Here is a 19947-nt window from a genome sequence, read left to right as displayed (position 1 = left end):
TGCTCTTTTCAGGAGTGTAAGCCTCATTTGTTTGTAGGCAGTCCTGTCTCCAGCGGGATTTTGAAGATGGGGGCAGCTGGAATTGGAGTTGATTGAAATCCTCCCTCCCCTCCCCCACCCTCCATTGGGGCGCCTGTTTATTTCACCCCCTAAAGTCCCCGGAGCTTTGTTCGGGAAGAGTAGAAAACTGAGAAGAAATGCAGAGTGCTTGGAAGAGTCAGACTTAATTTGACAATTGCTTAATAGGCCAGGGGGTTTATTTGTCTTATACAAATTATATGCAAATAATCTCTGCGGTTATTACACAGGCACTGGAGCTGTACTGATCGCAAGACTCTGGAGTCTAATTTCTTCCTTTCTTCCTGTTTCTCTCTCATTCTGGACAAGAGTCTTTTTCTGATTTTTTTTTCCTTCTCCTTTTATAAGATTTGCAGAGAGGTGCCATAAAGCAACACAAATCCTGAATTTCAGTTAGAAATCTGCACTAGTTTCCCACTGACTCTGGTGACTATGGGATAAAGTCCAAATGCCTGACATTTAAAACCATTTTATGACCTGACTTCAGTCCATCTTCACGGCCACATCCCTCTAGCTTCCCTGTGGCTACCACACAGTGTCCAGCCAGATTAGACTCCTGGTCATTCTGGGAATGCATTTGCTTACTCAGAATAGAATACCCTTCCACTCACCTCTGCCCATTGAAATCCAATCCAGCTTTCAGGATCCGACTCTAAATGCCATCTCTCCCTGAAATTATTTTCCTCCCCTCCCCCAAACAGGGATAACTTCGCTCGTTCTTTTGGCTTTGTATTGTTAGTCCTTGTTTTCTTAAAGCTGTAGTTTGCCCTCTATTCTCTGACTTGATTATATTGAAAGTTCCTTGAAGGCAAGGATAATGTGGATGTTCTTGCTCTGGTTTGCACAGTTCACAGTTTAATCAGATCTTCTTAACTATTTGACCCTTGATTAAATAGTCGTGAAAGCGAATTGAATTATACTACAGGACACTTTGGGATTTCAGGGCTTATACTTGCTGTTGATCTGTACTTGGGGTAGATAGTTTAACTACTTTCTAAATAGAGCAAGCTACATTGCCTAGGCAGATGTCAGAACAAAATGAGAGAACTGCAAAGAAGTCCTTTGAGTGCTTCAAAATAAAGTTATTACAATATTATTAATATTTTCTAAATCAGAAGATAATTTAGAAATTAATGTCATGTATGAAGTCTATTTTATCATAGTACCTCCCATGAAGGCAGAAATTACACTGCCCAATGTTCACTCCAGAGAGAGAAAGAGAGAGAAGAGAGAGAGAGAGAGAGAGAGAGAGAGAGAGAGAGAGAGAGAGAGAGAGAGAGAGAGAGAGAGAGAGAGAGTCTTGCTTTTGTCCTAAGGAAATCCCATGAAGCATTTGAGTCATTTACTGAGTTTACAGTCAGTCTGAAAGAAGATGCCACTTAAGTGTTTCCTGTATGGTTCTAAACGGTCATTTCCATCCAACTCCTAGTAACACTTTCTTCCTTCCTTTCTTTCTCTCTCCCTCTCTCTCTCTCCCTCCCTTCCTTCCTTCCTTCCTTCCTTCCTTCCTTCCTTCCTTCCTTCCTTCCTTCCTCCCTCCCTCCCTCCCTCCCTCCCTCCCTTCTCTTATGTTAAAGGTGGAGACTGAAATCCAACGGGTCTCTGAGGCATATGAGACCTTGGTGAAGTCGTCTTCCAAAAGAGAGGCTTTGGAGAAAGCCATGAGGAACAAGCTGGAGGGCGAGATTAGAAGGATGCATGACTTCAACAGAGATCTGCGAGGTGAGTGACAAGTGGACTTCACTTTCTAGTTCTTTTGTTTGTTTGCTTGTTTGTTTTTAAGACAATGTGTCTTTACCCATTTGGGGCTGGCCTAAGACTTACAACATAGTCTTTGCCAGCCTTATATTCTACAATTTCCCTGCTTTACTCTCCCAGGCAGTGAGGATGAAAGCATGTGCTGGCCTACATCTGGCTCTTGCTTTAGACCAACTTGTATTACTTGAAGATTCACACTTGAAAATTCAGGACTGTGGCACCCACCCCTGTTTGTCCAAAAATATGCTGACCTTTGCCAAAGGCTAGTATTTAGAAGGCAAACTGTATGTGCATTAATCATCTTCATATTCCACAGACCGTCTCGAGACTGCCAACAAGCAGCTGGCAGAAAAGGAGTACGAGGGGTCCGAGGACACCAGGAAGACCATCTCTCAGCTCTTTGCCAAACGTAAGTCTGCAAACCCCAGAGGCAGGTATGAATGTATTGAACAGGTCTGAAGATGTTGCAGGTATGGATAGAGGTATCATTTATGAAAATGTTGCCTGGCTCTTCTCTTTAGCTTTCTAGAACAACCAGGAAAGAATGAATATCTTTTTCCTGTTAGTGCCTGAAAGACCAAGAAGGAGTATTCTTTGCACTGTCAGAGAAAACCCATTAGAATTCCTGCCATCGTAAAGGCTAGCTGAGGAAAAGACCCTAGGGAATACTGTCCTCAATAATGCCAAAGGAATTATCATAGGCGATTCCATATGCTGGCTCTAGATGGGATGACCATACAGGACAATCATTAATGTTTGAAATCCCCAGCCTATACCATGGGTTCACCTATCAGACACTTACTGCTGTGTCATATTATTACCCACTGGCAGATTGTAGTTTAAGCAGGAAGAGCTTTGGCTGTGACTTGAACTCATGGTTCTGATTACAGAGTTGGAGGGTATGGGGCTGGGCAGAGCTGTGCTTTCCTCATAATAGTGTTTCCTTTGTCTGGAAATACTCCTAGGACTGTAACAATGAATTAATCCTCTTCTTTATCGAGTCCCTAATGGACTCCACCCAGCTAGACAATGCCTAATTCTTTCCAATTGCTATAATAAAAGTCGCAATAAAAACTTCATAGTAGATGGAGTCCACTGGGAGAATGAATTGGGTTGAGAACAGATGAACTGTCCTTGTTTCGACAGATGCCTAAACTTGGCTCCCCAATCCCCCACCCCAGCCTCCCTCAGTGCAACTTCCACTGAAGTTCTTCTTGTTGGGGACATGACAGTCTCTTCTATTTTTGCTGGGTCTCCCGGTGACCCTTTCATGTCATTCTGTGCAGTTCCCAGTTGGCTTTTACAAGTCTGTTTGATCTTCATTGACAATATTCCCTTCCCTGCCTGGGTTGCTCTGTTGTACTCTGGCTCCAGAACAGTTTTTCTTCCTCTCGGCCCTGAGCCTCCTGTTCCTTTGTCAGTAGTCTTAAGGGCAAGGAATGTTGTTTTTTCTGGTGTCATCAGAACCTAGGGAAAATTGTGAAGTTGCTTTTGTGGTATCACTGTTACCCTGGAAGCTAGTTCAGTGGTAGGAAGACGGTGGCAGCCTCCCAGAATAAAACAAAACATATGGATTCTTGCCCTGCATCTTCCAGTTTTTACTCCTCTGTGTGAAGAAATGGTATTTCAGGTACTCTCAGAGCTCTGGCATGGGTTTATAAAATTCAGTTAGTTACTAGGCGGCATTATATTAACAGCAGGGTGAAACTACTGTCAGTGGTTCTAAAACTAGGTGAAGACGAGAGCATGCCTTTTTGACCCCTTTGTTTCTTGTGCCCTTGGGCATCCAAAGGGCCCTGGAAGATGGGAACTGTAACCGGAAGAAAGAGAGCTCTTTTGAAAAACCTTCCCTGGGAATATATACTCCAGCAACCCCAGAGAGACAGAAGCAGTTCAAGCCAGGAGGCAGTTGGGTACAGTAGAAAGACCTTAGCTCGAGTCTAGAATGCACCCCTCATTTTCCAGGAGCTCTTGCAAGTCAGTCATGCTTGCTTTCCAAGTCCTGTTTCCTTGTATGCAAAATAGAGAAGCGAAGAATGATACCTCATATCCTTGTTCTGAGAATTAAGCTAGCACCATGTCTGATATGTAGTGAGCGTTCAGCAAATGTTCATTTCTTTCCGAGGTACCTTGATTCAAATAAGGGTCTGTGGGAAAGGAGTCCAAACTGGCATCCTGGAGATAGTGTTCAAGGTCTTCAAAGGAAGACCACCTCTACATACATGTCCACACTAACATGTCTCTGTGATGAGGTTTGTCCTAGTCACTGGAGAGGTACCTGGAAAAACATGAGACATACAGTGTATGTCATTGTCCCTTGTAGCTGTACTTTAGTACTAAATTCGGAAACAAAATTACTACTCTTACAGCTCTGGTAACACTTAGCCATCATATTTTAAAAGTTAATATAAAAGAATCAGTCACGTTTAGTTAAAAGACATATTTTGAAGCCTTTAATTCTTTTTCCTCATTAATCATGGTGATGATTATCATTCTCATGTGTCCCTCATTTAAATAAATCCTTTTATCTCATCAGATCCTTAGGAAATATGGATGACAAAAGACGGGATACTGTCACCTGTGCTTGCATTATAGAGGGTTTTTATCCTTTCATATGATCTTTTTACTTCCTCTCCTGTCCTTCCATTTTGTCTACTTTTCCTTATTAAAAACGTAAGCATATTATTCCTAGGTGTTTCCAATTTTGGACCTGATCATTCAAACCTCCTTGACTTCCCTGGGTGTGGGTCTGGTGTAGAAAAGAAGCTGTGTAGTTTGTATTTTAGTTAAAAAATATTTTGATTATTGTTGCTGAGTAATAGGAATTATACAGGGGCTAGGAACTGCAGTAGACAGGTATTTGAATAACACTTGTCATGCATTGTTGTTTTAAGGGCAATACTCTTTCCTATTATAGCATAAGGCATGGGAATATAGTATAAGGCATGGAGCAAGTTAAATAGTATCTAGCCCTACGATTTTAGCTTTAGTGAGTCTGTGCTTTTGGACTATGGCCCTTACAAATGTGGCTCAGTCCCTATTCTTGTTTACTGTGCTAGGATCAGAGGGGCCTAGAGTCAGGGTATTTTTCTTTAGCCTGGAACATGTTAAAATGAACATTATCCCTTCTCCAGACTGGTTAGCATCCAAAATATTCCAATAAGTTAGGTTCTGGTTAAAGTTTCTCCTCAGGGCATGCCTTGTTGAGAAGAACAGAATGCTCTGGGATATTTCATAATGGTCACCCCCCACCCCCACCCAACCGCCAGTCACAAATAACACGAGGAAATATTTTTCTGGTCTCCTGGAAGAATCTAGATGAACACCTGATGGCAAAACTTCTAAAAATGTGGGTGTTCCAGTATGAGTGGCTCTCCCAGGAATTAGCTCTCACATGTGTGCATACTGAGCCACCAGCAATTTATCAGTTATATAGTTCAGGGTTTCCTAACTAGCCTCGGGTTTCCATAGTCCCTGCTCATGGAATTCTAATTTGATAAATTGTGATCCCCTGTCCACAGGTCTCCTGCTTTAAGGGCAGAAGCTCCTCCAGTGAACTTCACTTCTGAGGGCTCCCTACAGATCTCTCCTCAATTGTCTTTTTTTTTTTTTTAATTCGGCCGTTTAAACTTCTGATAATGTGGAGTCTTGTTTTTTTAAATTCCTTTCATGCTGTATTAGAAACCAGAAGTTCTATTATTCTACTTTAGAAGAAAAAAAATTAAGACATGGCTAGTCATGGACCTAACTGCCTTTCATGTTTAAGTAGGAAAGGTCCAGGCAGGGCAGAAGCTAGAATCAAGGCTCTATTTAAATGGAGCATCATAGATTCGAGGCTCAGACTTGTGATATTTACTGAACTACCCTTGCATGGTTGAGATAAATGCCATTTCATTTTGCTACCTCATTTTGCTCAGATTTTGCTTGTTCAGTTTCATTTGAACAGAGATAAGGGATTGATTGTGATGCTATTTTCTGTGTTTCAGTGTTTTTTTCTCCTGCTCCTTTCGAGTATATTTTCTTTATCCTGCTTGACAAAGACTCTTCTTTGTGGTTTCCATGTGCACACAGATAAGGAAAACCAGCGGGAGAAGGAAAAGCTAGAAGCTGAGCTGGCTACTGCCCGTTCAACCAACGAAGACCAAAGGCGACACATTGAAATCCGAGACCAGGCATTGAGCAATGCCCAGGCGAAGGTGGTGAAACTGGAAGAAGAGGTAGGTTCCCTCAGGTAGCATATGAGCCTGAGAGTAAAAGCTGGGGAGCTCATAGCACTGGGTTTCTTATCCGTTTGAATATGCAGCTTATACAGTATTACAACAGAGACAGATTTTGGCTATTCAGTTTTATCTGGACAGAAATAAGGGATAGACTGCTGCTCGGATTCCATTTTCTATGTTTCAGAGTTTCGCTCTCTTATTCATTTTCTAACGTATTTTATTTATCCTGCATGACAGAAATTCTTCAGTGATTTCTCCTTTATGGCTGGTACTCTGCTTCTGACTGTGACTAACAATTAGAAGCACTTTTTAGTGATTCTTCCATTCTAAAGAGGAGACGGTATCTACAAAAATCCTCATGCACACACACACACACACACACACACACGAGAATATATTTATATATGCCAGAATATGAAATCATTACCATTACAAAGGAGGCAATTTCCATTCTCCTATTTATTTAATAAACAGTTTCTATACCACAAGTTCTCCCTAGTACCTTAGCCTTGCCTTTAGCCTCTTCTTACTAAGCTTTAAACATTTACCTTCAAAGGACTAGAGAATGATTCCAGATATTTTAAAATACTCCACTGATCTTGCAATTGGAATGGTCCCGTTCTCCCCACACTCGATGGAAAGTCAAACCTGACCTTGTCCTAGGTCAGAAATGCATCTTGACAGCCCTGTCTTTGCTATTGAATTTGACAATATTGTTTGGAGATAGAAGCAGTCTTCAGAGGTCTGGGACAAAAATAAGACCCAGGGAGAGTTCATAGTTTATGTCAGGAGAATGCATTGGTAAAGATCTTTGTTGTGGCTTAGAGACCAGTTTTAAAGAATGTTATTATGTGGTGCGGTTGAATTTGTCAGCTCTTTGTGTGAGTAGATGGAGCCATCCCTTGACAAATACAAGGGCCTCTGAATTATTAGTAAGAATGCTTTAAATATGTATCCGATTAGTGTCCATGTAGAAGCTGCTATATTGCGACACTAAACTGTCTTACTATGAAAAAGCGGGAACTTCGCTGCTGTACTGTTCATTAATTAATCCTAGATGTTGGTTGTGATTGTTCTGGAGTAACATTAACTCTTAAATGTTTTGAATGTTTGGGGAATGGGTATATTCCAACAAAGAAGTAATGATGAAGTGTAAATTTGGCTAAAAAAAATTAAAACCTTGTTAAATTCTATTTTGAAATTTGAATTATTTTAAGAGAAATAGTACATTTCATGGATCTGTAGTAGGAAACCACTTGGGCTACATAGCAACTCCAAGGCCAGCCCAAGTAGTATAATGAAAACCTTTTGGAAAACAGTAATAATAGCCTCCGTTATTTTACAATTTGAAAGCCATAGGAGCCTAAAATAAAATAAGATCGTAGTTTTGCAAACTAAACGACATTGTAGCTATTGTATGAGAAATGTCTTCCCTGTGTCCATTAATTTTCCACTTCTTGGTCCTACTAAGAAAGGCTGTGGTTTCTGGAGCTCTCCAGACTTAGATTTCCTCTGATCTTCTTTTTGAGCCTTAAAGACTGGTCGGAGTTACGTTGTGAGTTAATAGTTTACTAGGAACTAATACCATGTAATCCATGATATCCTTTAGCCTGCCTTACCCAAGTGTTAATGTCAAGTTGTAGAGAATCGACATAATACTTCTTCAGTCCTTTCTCTTAAAAACATACTGTTACTTCATGATATGAAGAGGTGTTGGTTATTCAGAATTAAAACTGCTCAACAGAGAATGTTAGGATTCATAAACTCTGCAACAGTTTGATATGCGATCTTTAATGTGGTTCTGTCACAAAATCAGTGACTACTTCTGTCTTATGGATGCTTTCTGTGCTGGGCATAGTGGCACATGCCTTTGATCCTAGCAGTGGGGAGGCAGAGGCAGGTGTATTTCTGTGAGTCTAAGGCCAGCTCAGTCTACACATTGAGCTCTAGAACAGACAGAGTTACATTGTGAGACCCTGTCTCATAAAACAGAGTGACAGAGAGGAAGGTAGAACTGGATTAATGAATAGATAAGATTTGCTTATGCTTGGTGGACATGGCTCAAGGAAGGCCATGTTGGAAAGCCGAGATACACTGGACTGCCTGCCAGTGTCCTGTGTAAATACGTTTTGTGTGGTTCATGTCTGTCTCAGAAATTTGGAGTTTTCCCAGGAAAAAGAAAGGTTTTTTTTTAACTTATTTAGCAAATCAAAATTATTCTCGAAGCAGGCCTTTTGTGAGGGGAATATTTTTCTCAGGTTTCTTAAGTTCAAGGTCACTCAGGTAATTAGTTTTCATTACATCAAGATGTCAGGGAATTAACTATATTGATTCAAGGACCCTTGTGTTCTTTTATACCTTCACCTCTTGAAAGCCCTCATGTGGGTGCATTCCTTGACATTCATTTCACTTTTCCAATCCATTGAGCTTCCTGTGAGTCTCGGCAGTCACCCTTATAAGCATTCCATAGAAGGGCCACTCAGGCAAGAACTGTTTTCCTACAGTCATAACATGCAATTTCTCTCAAGATAATTCAGATTCCTTTATGAACCATGGTCTCATGACATCTACAGAGATATTTTGCTAGGGTGGGGATGAATAGATTCCTTTTTCTGACAAGTCACTGTGATACAGACCTTAAAATCAGCCTCCCTCCTATGTAGCAGACAGCCAGAGGAGGTAAATGATGCATTCCTAACCCCCTTTTCCCTTACCTTTTGGGACACATGGGTCTCATTGAAATTGACACTGATTCAACAAGTCAAAAGAGCTCTGTGTCCTAAAGCAACCACAGTATTCTCACATTCACAGAGCACTTCCTCCCATCCCCTCAAAGTTACCCTCACTGGGGAGTTTCCATGGATGTCTGGCATATCTTTTCACAAAACTCAAGTCAGCCCAGGCTTCTGGCCGGCTGCTACATTAGGAGAATACAGAGTTGAAGCCGAGGCTTGGATAATTGTTTCAGGGATGGTGGGAAAAATAGACTTGGCAAAACCTGAAGGGGAAGATGCTGAGGGCGAGCTGCTTAGTGAGCACAGTGTGTAGGAAAGTAGAAAGCAGGAGGTGAGAGGACGGGCTGGAAGAGCCAATGAGTCACATTTGGGGCTGGAATGAATGATTGAAGTAGAGGCTGAAGTAGTCACGTGTTTAGAACCACAGCGACTGATGATGATTTCGACATTGTTATTCTTGTTGAGATCCTTGAGTAGCTCTCAAAGTCCTGTTGACACCTCAGCCATGTCTCCCAATGTACCTACCTCCCTTCTTTTATTCCACTTTCACTTGCATTCTTCTTAAGAGCTAACATTTGCCAATCTTTCCATGCCCCTCACAACTAGAATTCCTTGGCTTTTTGTTTGTTTTGTTCTAAAAGATAATTTTTGCTGTCTACCAAGTAATATACCAGTTTCTCCTTTCCAGTCATAGAGGAAGATGTCTGCATAACATGTATATGTTTAATACTCTCTAATAATTTTGAACCAGTTGAGCTCTGTCGGTGAACTTTAAGCTTATACAGTAGCTAGAATGTTATAAGTTTGAGTGGACGTCTGAGAGTGTGAATTATATGTGTACTTAGAGGGTTGATAGGATGAGGTACATATGCCATAAGGAATTTCCCGGAATGTTCTACTGATGAACTATCAATTCATTTGAAAGGCATCTCATCAAAAGATGACATTTCTCATGCCCATGACACTGCAATTTTGTTATTGTTTATTGTTTTTAGCCACACACCCAATAGAAATAGGACTGCCTCTCTTAGGTTGTTTTTTCCGTTTTTTTTTTTTTTTATATCACTATGGCCTTTTAAATTCCCAAGGTAGGAGCCTTATATATTTCTTTATTCCCGAGGCAGCAAGTTTTCAGAGGTGGTGTTTTACTCCTTAAAGTCTTTTAATATCTACCAGCGGACCATAACCTTTTGGCATTGGACAGAGGCAGCTTGCTAATACCAGGCTAGTGTTACCAAGTTGCTTCGGTGTGAATCCTGACATTGGGCAGGGTCTCTGGGTAAAACTAAATCAGATCAAACAAATATTACTGAAAGCTCATGGGGCAACATAAAGCTCGTCCTCTGCGAAGAAGTGGAACAGAGAAAATATACTGTAGACATGACATTAGAAAGGACTATGCGTCCATAATGGAAGGCAAGAGACTAAGCAGATAAAATGTGGGCACACTGATCTTACTTCTGTATCAGTTTCAGTGTCCTTGAGAAGATGGGTGCCTGGGTATGTCAGGATTCACTCCTGCCTACACATCTGTATTTTTAATCTCCAATTTGTATTTTTTCCAGAGAGCCGTTGATGTGGCTTAGTGGTAGGGCACTTGCCTGGGATGCACATGGCCAAGTTAAGAAAGAAAAAAGAACAACAACAGACATATTTTATATCCTCTGGGAACCTTCCAAGTATTAGCATCTTTCCACAGATGAGAGTATTAAAGTGCGGACAGATTAGGCAGGACACTTAGAAAGAAATCTCGGGAAAACATACACACACTACGAGCCCTGTTACTTGTCATCCTGTAAATAAGTGGGGAACATATGGATTAAGGAACTTCCTTGTAAAAGCTTGAGACAAACAGCTTCAGGTGCTCTAAAACTAATTTTGTATATAGCTTTCTTTAAAAAAAAAAGTCAGTTTGAAAGACACACACAGTTGTTGGAAGGAGGGAAGAGATGCTGTCACATGGCATTCATTTGTAGGGATCAGATTCTCCTGAGTCAGAAGAGGTTATGGGATCTGCCAAATTCTTGGGAATGGGTTCAAATTATTACAGAAGTGCAGTGGAAAGATGATTGACTTAGCGCAAGAGGATTTGTTCTGTTCTCTATCAGATTACTTTCTCACTGTTCTTTCTCCCATTTCTTAAGATTTTTAAAGATTCCTTTTGTGTGTCTGTGCATTTGTCTGGGAAGGGGGAAGGGAGAGATGGAGGGGGAAAGATTGAGAAATTGAGAGAGAGAGAGAGAGAGAGAGAAAGAGAGAGAGAGAGAGAAACAGAGAGAGAAGAGGGTTCTTCAGTTTTCAAAGCACAGGGATGACAGACCTGTACTATATTTGACAAAGATTCTCCATTGAAAATTTATATTTATTCTGAATAGGAATGATTTGATATCCTTATCATGACTTAGCGAAGCAAAGTAAATATTGGTGGGAAAACAAAAATGGTAGTTGTCATAGACTGAATCTCTGGGGTACAGTGGTTCCTGGATGGGGCGAGGAGAAGATGACTCAGAGATGAAGACAAAAGCAAATAATGGGTTCTGGAGACAAATTGAGAGAAGACAGGCGAGAGGATAGTACGGGAAGGGAAAATCTTTAACGAATTTCTGAATCAATGTTTACTAAGAAAGCTTAAATAGATGGAATGATGTCTGCTATTCACTAGACAACTAGAAAGATTCAGGTTGAAATGATGGATTTACGTGGCTTCTTCTAGGAACTCATGAGTACAGGGTTTGATTAGAAACTCAGAGTGACTAATCTGTGGTTCTGAAAACTCATTTTCTACATGCAGACCAGAGCCACACTTGTGGATTTGGAAACTTAAAAAGTGAACCCTCATTTCCTTGAAGACTGAAGACATCAAAAAATAAATAATCTAGATTTCTATAAAATCACATTTTCTGTGATCTCTCTTACACACACACACACACACACACACACACACACACACACACACACACACAGAGAGAGAGAGAGAGAGAGAGAGAGAGAGAGAGAGAGAGCATTTACTTAGTTTTTAACCTCCACAGTTATATATATTCTAGGACCTTGTTTAACATCTTATTTTCTTTAACCCTCTCAGATATTGTTCACTGTTAAATATGAAAAGACACCTCCTAGATCTGTGAACTATGGAAGTTTAAAGACCTGTAGAGGTCATCATAAATTATTTATCTAGTTTTGTGGGTTTTCTTTAAGTTCTTAAAACTTTGTGGGAGAAGGAATTGCTGAGCGGTGAGGAGCGAAATCACCAAAGGGTATATTGGAACCGTAAATAGTACGTGTGTAACAATGCTGCGTCTGTTTTATAAAAAGATAAATGTCACGCTGTATGTAGTGGAGTAGACCTGTAATCCCAGCATTCTGGAAGGAGGATCTTATGCTTGAGGTCAGCTTAGGCACTTTAAGAAAACACTGTCTCAAACAAACAAGATGATTGAGTGCTATAAGGTGTGCAGCTAGTTCTTTATGAAAAACAACATTGGAAACAAAAGGGATGAGTATGCACATGTATGTATGTGTGTATGTATGTATATATATATGTGTGTATTTATGTATGTGTGTATGTATGTATATATGTATATATTAGGATGTTTTTACATATTAGGATGTTTTATGTAGGACACTAAATATATAAATACACAATAGAGGAGAAGATAGCAGCAACTCCATACAAAATATCAGATCTGCAGAATTCAGTTTGAAGTTTTGACACCCTTCAGAGATTGATGAGGTGCCCACCCCCATAAGACACCCTGGCTGGCACTACATAGTAAATAGTTTTTAATATTTTTGAGGGCAATGTAGTATTGGTTGCAATTGTTGTACTCAGTCTTATTGGCTGGAAGGCAACGAACTATTCACATTCTACAGGCCTGGCATAGCATCAGCCATCTAGCTTTGCTGATTCGTGCACTGCTCCTCCTATTACCCACAGTTGTCTGTTAACAAATGGAGACTCTGAGGCACAGTGGGGAAGTTGTCATTCATAGCCAACCAGTAACCCAAGTTGGGGAGCTTAACAACACACATAACTGGAAAGAGAGTAAATTATAGCCCATAAAATCTCCGGGAGCAATGAAGTTAGAATACATAGACCGCAGTACTTAGAAATATCTACACTCTGTGGAGTATATAACCTAGAAGATGGCTGAATTTGTAAGTTACATGCATAAAGCCTAGCATGGGCAGTATCCAAGAATTGCCACTCTCCATTCTAACATATCTAAGGGGTAAGGGCTTCCCAGGTGCTTGCAGTATTTATGGCCGAGCTATACTCTTTCATTTTTTCTTTTTTTAAAAAAAAATGTACGAATGTACGACTATGGCAGCAATAGTGGCCTTTATTTTTCTTGGCTTGCTCTGCAGAATCTGTCTAAACACCCAGTTTTCAACAAACTCAGAGAACTCGCCGATTCTACATTGCCTTTCCCATTCAGAGGGCTGGCTCAGTGACTCCTCTTTCTGTGGGTGCTTTTCATGGGATGTTTCGTTTCCATTTCTGAGAAAGGCAGGGCGTAGAGAGATTGGCATGACCCTGGATTGCTTGCTTTTCAGTTTTCAGAGCTCACTTGGCTGTACTTTGCCATCAAGGCAAAGAAATGCGTGCTGTCTACGTTTAATTGCCTTTAAGTATAACTGCTCTAAGCTTCATAATTATAGTTCCCATTCTCTGCATTACCATTGCACTGCTCCCTTGGGGTTTTCAGCATGATTCACAAATAAATGCATTCAGCTCTAAATTACAAAACCCCAAAGGTGAAGGTGACAGAATGATTCCTTCTTTCTCAGTACTGAATGCTTTACAGAAAGCAAGGCAGAAGCATCCCAGACCCCAATCTCTTGCTTGCCCTAGTAAGGAAGGAAAGGTTTAAGCTTCTTGAGAGGCAAAATAGGATGATTTCTTTGATCATTGTATACCTTAGGAAATTTTGATAAATAGTAAAGCATCTAGACTTAAATTCACCTCTGTTGGTTTACAGTGCCAGATTAAATGAGGCCTGCTTTGGAAGGCAATGCCAAAAAACCATTGAAGCAATTTAAAATGGTTTCTTTTGTTGGTCACAGGAGACATCAATGGTCTGGTGATAGGAAAATATAAGGTATGTTTCCTGACACCCAGGGAAAGCTCAGTAATTCTGACCTGGATAGGAGAGGATTCTGAGCAAATGTTGTTTCCCCACCAGTAAGTGGTAGTGCGGTTGAAGCAGAAATACAAAACAACTGTGGTTTAGGCTCATTATTACCATGAAGGAGTTACCTGGTCTCTGCACTGAGAAGATCTGATGGGTCCTACTGGCTTGACCAATAGGGCTATGTGGCTATGGACAATATTGACACGGTGTGCAATTTCTGCCATTGCAGCTACCTACTGAAGTCATCCAGGGCTTAGGAATTACCTGCAGTTAACTACCTGGATTTATGTTTTTTACTACCTGTTAGCAATAATATTTTTACTCTTAATCTCAGTGGCTGAGCTATCTCTAAACTTAGTGACCAAGGAAAATATAATGATAGGAGTGCCCCACTTGGGAGGAATTTATTGTAGAAAGAGCCTACAAGTTGATATGCTCGCATTCAGGGAAGCTATATGGTAGTGTGGGAAGCAGAATCTGTTCTTTTGCAAGCAAAATGGTAAGGCTGTTTGCTAATTTTCCAATGTTATTGGATATTGGAGTATGAATGTCTTATTTAAGGCTGTCCAATGGCTTCCTTGATCATTGCTGCTTTGCCAGGGTTTGGCTTACAAGATAAAAGGGTACAAAGAACATGCATTCTTCTCCCTGGTTATCTCAGTTTTTGCTTATAGTCTTGCAAAGGTGAAGAATCACATCTGACTCAATCGTTCTCTGAGATATATATTGATTCATTTGAGTATTTAAGGGACCCTTGGCTCCAGAATAAAACTAAAGAGTATACAGTCCACAGTCATCATCAGCCTCAACTTTGGAAAGGAAAATCCCAAATAATTTGTAGTCTTTTAATTAAAAAGTAAACAAACATAAAACAAGTAAGACACTGCTTGTCCTGAGGAGACCAAAAGTCATTTGAGCCATTATTTGGCATCACCAAGTTGAGAAACAGAAGTTCTCCAAGTGAGCCAATGTAGGCTACTTTGAAAAATGATCAGGGCAAGTTTTCAGAAAGACATTTTTGGTGCCTTTGTATCCATAGTAGCTGCTTTCTCTAACCTCAGCCCTGGAAGGAGACAGTGTTTTAAGGGGATTGTAGGCTGCTGAGAGCTCTATGGGTAAATGGCTTGCCACCAAACCTGACCACCTCAGTTTGATCCCTGGAACCCAAATTGTAGAGGGAGAAAGCCAAGTCTCACAAGTTGTCTTCTGACTTCTATATGCCATTGTGGCCTGTGACCGTTTAAGTACGGATGAGTATCTCTTTGTCTCTCTGTCTCTCTCTGTCTCTATGTCTCCCACACACAAATAATCAATGTAAAACACAATTCAAGGGAGTAGGCTTCTAAACAACATTGATCTTTTCTCCTTCTTCTCCTCCCACTTCTTTAGCATTTATTAACTGTGAGAGCGCAAATGAGACAAGCTTCCTCAAACCTTCTCATTTATAGTAAAGAAGAGGGATGAGGGCAGCCATAAGTGGGAAACTAACCATCTCACATTCTAAGGTATTGTTTTGGGTGGAGAAAGCTTGATGAAGACATACAGATTAGGAGGAGGAGGAAGGGATACAAGAGAGGGTCCTACCTCTCTTCACATTTGTATGATATATACATTATAAGCAGAAAGCTCATTCCAAAGGTCCATCTCACTGTTCTTCTTGAATCAGAAAGAAATCTCAGTATAAGGCTGAATTTGGAAAAGGGTGAAACTGACCCCGTGACTTATTTTCTTTTTATTTGCGAATCTCCCTCCCAACCTGGATTTCCAGCTGAAAAAGAAGCAAGTGTACGTGGACAAAGTGGAGAAGATGCAACAGGCTCTGGTGCAGCTCCAGGCAGCATGTGAGAAGCGTGAGCAGCTGGAGCACCGACTCCGGACACGTTTGGAGAGGGAACTGGAATCCCTTAGAATCCAGCAGGTAATGCTGTGGGACATCCTGGGGATGGACAGAGATGATAGATGTGTGAAACTATGCTACCCAAGTCTGTCTTAATGAACCAGTAAGTTTCTTAGGGTTGCTTCCAGAAATACTGGCAAGGGGCTACATATGGAAGTATAGGTGACTCAAATGCAGCTGGAAAGGTCTTCCTTCCCTAAGCATGGGGGATGACGCATTATAGCTGAATCACTGAAGATCTCTGCTGAACCTCCAGGCTGCTCCACCAATCAGAATTTTGTCTCTGTAGCAACTGTTACTGCTTATATAATCTTGGGGAGAGGGGGACTTATAAATCTTGTGCGGGGTATTTAGCCTTGGAATGATCCTTTACTTCTTTACTCCTCGGGGCTTGTTTCCTGAGGCTTACTTAACTAGTGGAATGAAGGAACGGGAGAAAAGAAATGCCAAATTCCTGGGTATTTGCTTGCTTCTTTGTGTATTATTTTGTGTTCATCAGACTCTAAAGGTACTTAGTGCTTGTTAATCTTTACATGTTTGCCAGCTCCCTGTGGTAGAGTAAAAGGTGTGGCCAGTATAAATACATAGCCTACCTATTTCTTCCTTAGTTTTCTATTCCAGCAAAATCTGCCATTTTATTTTTCCCACGAACCAGAACAACAACCTCAAAAAAATCCATATGAAGTGAAACAGATGTACACCTGAATTAGTTGATGTTTTTTGAATCGAAGCTGGTGGGATCTTTGGAGAGTTTTTCTATTTTGTTCTGGGATTGGGTCTCTTGTAGTCCAGACAAGTTTACAACTTAAGTCTGTGAAGGTGTACACCACCACTTTCAGCTGTAAGTGGTCTTTAATAATCTTCTGACCATACTACTTATTGGGGTTTAGAGGAGAAAAAAAAATCAAGACCCCCTCACCCCAAATGTTGAGCACCTCAGTAAAGATCTCATAAATTAGGGACAATTTTGGAACCAAATCATATTTAAAAGAAAAAAATTCCCATTTTCCTTGAAGATTTTACTGTCAGCTAAGGACTGAAGTTTTTATTTCATTACATCTAAGTTTCAAACAACCTAGCAATGTGGAGATGTAAATTCTCCTTCCTTCTTTTGAATCAGCCTTGTACTCAAATTAAAAGCTGAGGTTAGGGGGTTGGGGATTTGGCTCAGTGGTAGAGCGCTTGCCTAGGAAGCGTAAGGTCCTGGGTTCAATCCCCAGCCCCGAAAAAAAAAAAAAAAGAGCTGAGGTTAGGAATAGAACAGTTCATCAGTGCTCACAGCACTGTATGGTTTGATACCTGGAAACACCAATCAATAACAGTGCTTGCCTAACATGCATGAAACTCTAGGTTAGATCTTCGACACTATGCAAAAAACAGTCAGGCAAAGAAACAAAATAGCATGGCCAAGCCTGTTCTTATAAAACGGAAGCTCTTCAGACCAGATTGGGTAGGGGAGGCTGTGTCAGGGGATTCATGAGTTCAAACCTAAATAGTGAAATCCTGTCTTAGAAAATCAGCAATGATTGATACATGGATGGATGGATGGATGGATGGATGGATAGATAGATACATAGATACATAGATAGATACATAGATACATAGATAATCAATCTTCATGACTTAGGCAATATGGTTTTTCTTTCACTAACTTGAGGGGTCTTGGAATCTCCCCCAATAGCGCCAGGGCAACTCTCAGCCCACTAATGCTTCGGAATACAATGCTGCTGCACTGATGGAGCTCCTCCGGGAGAAGGAGGAGAGAATTCTGGCCCTGGAAGCAGATATGACTAAGTGGGAGCAAAAGTATTTGGAAGAGAATGTGATGAGACACTTTGCTCTGGATGCTGCTGCAACCGTGGCTGCGCAGAGGTAAGTCACTGAAAGATGTGAATGGGAAAAGCAGGTACACTAACTCATTCAGAGATTTCCCAATATCTAGTCATTTTCCTCCCCTTCAGTTTCTCTTCATATATGTTTTTCTTTTTCCAATTACACATGGACCGGATGGATTTGGGGAGAGAATTGTAAAGATTTCAAAATTATGGACTTTCTAGCATGATAATTGAGTTTGCATTAGGAATGAGCTGGAATATTACAGATAGGCTTAGTAAGTATTTGTACACCTCATTCCCTATTAGCTATAGATCCTTTCAGCCACATGTGCCTGGTATTTAGTCTCAGGACCAACGTGAAATCCCCACTGCAGAAATTCCAGTCAGAAAGCAAATGTCACTCAGGAGTAGCTGCTGCCATTTGATAGTCCTGGCTCTTCCTGGGTATGTGTGGAATATGAGTCCATCACGGCCCTTTGAGAAGGTCTATATCTGCAGGCTACAGGCTCTGTATTCCTGAGATAATCTTATATAAGAAGTCTCTTTCTATCTGGTACCAGAGAGAAAAAGGCAAGAGGAGTTCTATTTTTGGTTTCTTGGGTACTTTTTTTGCATATTAATAAAAAGAATTAATTAGCTTTTATAGGAAACAATTGTTCTTCACAGCTTTTGTATGTTGCCTATGTTCATAACTGTTAGCGGAGAAAGAAACAGCTCAGGTATCACCAGGTGATAGCTTTGGTTGTGGGGATAATAGACAGGATGTAGGTGTAGACATAGGTATTAAAGGGGGTCTTGACTCTAGTCTCTTGCATTAGAGTATATTGTACCCAAACAGGCTTCTATTCAGAAAGTTATTAGACACAGCAGTGTATTTTTATATTCTTGCAAATGTGCTACATCAGTAGAGTCCAGTACTTGCTAGATTTTAAGTACTAATAGGTGTGTGGAAGGAATCAGTGTTGGACTGGCACATTCTAAAGATACTCAGGATTCTCCAGGTAGACTTATTCCAGAGTCTCCTGTCTCCAGATAACCTTATACCTTTAATAGACTGAAGCCATCTTTGCCTTAATCTTGAGGTCTTTATCAGCTGAAGTTTCCCTGGCTTTGTTTCCTGGAAAAAGCATGCTCCGTGAAAAGCCAGTGTCATAATAGTGTCCAATGAATCTCCATGTGTGTCCGAAGATGGTCACAAGGCTTGGAGGCAGATATGAAGCAGAATTTAGTATCATATTATCTACAGGCTCCCAAAGAAGGGCAGCACTTGCTCAGAGATATTTGTGAAGGCCTGATGCAGGAAATGTGCTCATGGTGAGCCAGAGAGATCCTGGGTCATTTTGTCCACTTTGTGCAGAAGCTTTGCATGACGTAGCTCATAACTGTACAAGGCATGAGAAAATGTTTGAAGGAGGCATCTTGGTGCTGACTACAGAATGGATTCCAGGGCAAAGTACAAGAAATCTAGAAAGGTGCTTGGCACAAGGGCCATTATATAAAAATAAACAAACCATTCCTCCTCTCCTTTCTGGAAAGCACTAAGAATTGAGTGAGTTCTCTTACAGATCTATGTCTAAAATGAGTTGACTTAAATTGAATTGCTTTGTATCACTAGGTAGAATGTGTCCACATAATTACAATTTTCAGCAAAATATGCATGTTTATCATTTAATGTGATAGAACACAGGCTGTTCCCAGTGTTCCTAGCAAGTAGGAACACCTTCTTCCAGAGGCAAACATTCCTGATCTGCACTGTTTATAATGGATTCAGACAATAGGAAAAGATGAGAGGTGGAGAGATTATATTGAAATGCCTGTAGCATAAATGAGTTAGACTAGATGATTCCTCCTGACCCTTTTATTAAAGGTTTATTCTATATTTCCAATGATAATATCATTTCACTTTGTTCTACAGACTGGCTTCCTTATTTTAAATCTGTGAGATAATATTCAGAAAACAAGATTTCTTACCTTATAGGCCTTTCTCTCTGTCATGCCAGTATCTCTTCACATTCCTTCACTTCGACCTGCCACCAACCTGAATCCTTTGTCTTTGTTCTGTGATGGAAATCATTCATATATATATGAATGATACATATATACATGTATATATATATATATACACACACACACACATACAGACATTCAATGCAATTTGCATTCATTGCGATTAAATTCAAATTAAATGCAAAATGATGCCTGGGATGTTGACTGCAGATGGAAAGTGCTCAAAATTTGATTAAAGAGGAAAAGTAAAAAAAAAAAAAAATGGAGGGAGCAAAGAGGGAA

The 19947-nt window shown here is 40.5% G+C and overlaps 1 protein-coding gene across 6 annotated transcripts in view; it reads left to right on the top strand.

Moving 5' to 3' along the window:
* Window positions 1-19947, top strand: part of Amot (angiomotin) — a 58804-nt gene that overhangs the window by 27392 nt on the left and 11465 nt on the right. For all 6 annotated transcript variants that reach the window (NM_001432883.1, NM_001432882.1, NM_001432880.1 and 3 more), the window contains 5 exons: window positions 1656-1800; window positions 2153-2245; window positions 5908-6053; window positions 15695-15844; window positions 17505-17695. In NM_001432883.1, coding sequence (NP_001419812.1) covers window positions 1656-1800; window positions 2153-2245; window positions 5908-6053; window positions 15695-15844; window positions 17505-17695 — 725 coding nt within the window. The remainder of the gene's footprint in view (window positions 1-1655; window positions 1801-2152; window positions 2246-5907; window positions 6054-15694; window positions 15845-17504; window positions 17696-19947) is intronic.

Source organism: Rattus norvegicus, chromosome X (genome assembly GCF_021556685.1).
Source record: "Rattus norvegicus strain SHRSP/BbbUtx chromosome X, alternate assembly SHRSP_T2T, whole genome shotgun sequence".
NCBI classification, from domain to species: domain Eukaryota; kingdom Metazoa; phylum Chordata; class Mammalia; order Rodentia; family Muridae; genus Rattus; species Rattus norvegicus.
This window is presented reverse-complemented; position numbering and strand designations above follow the sequence as displayed.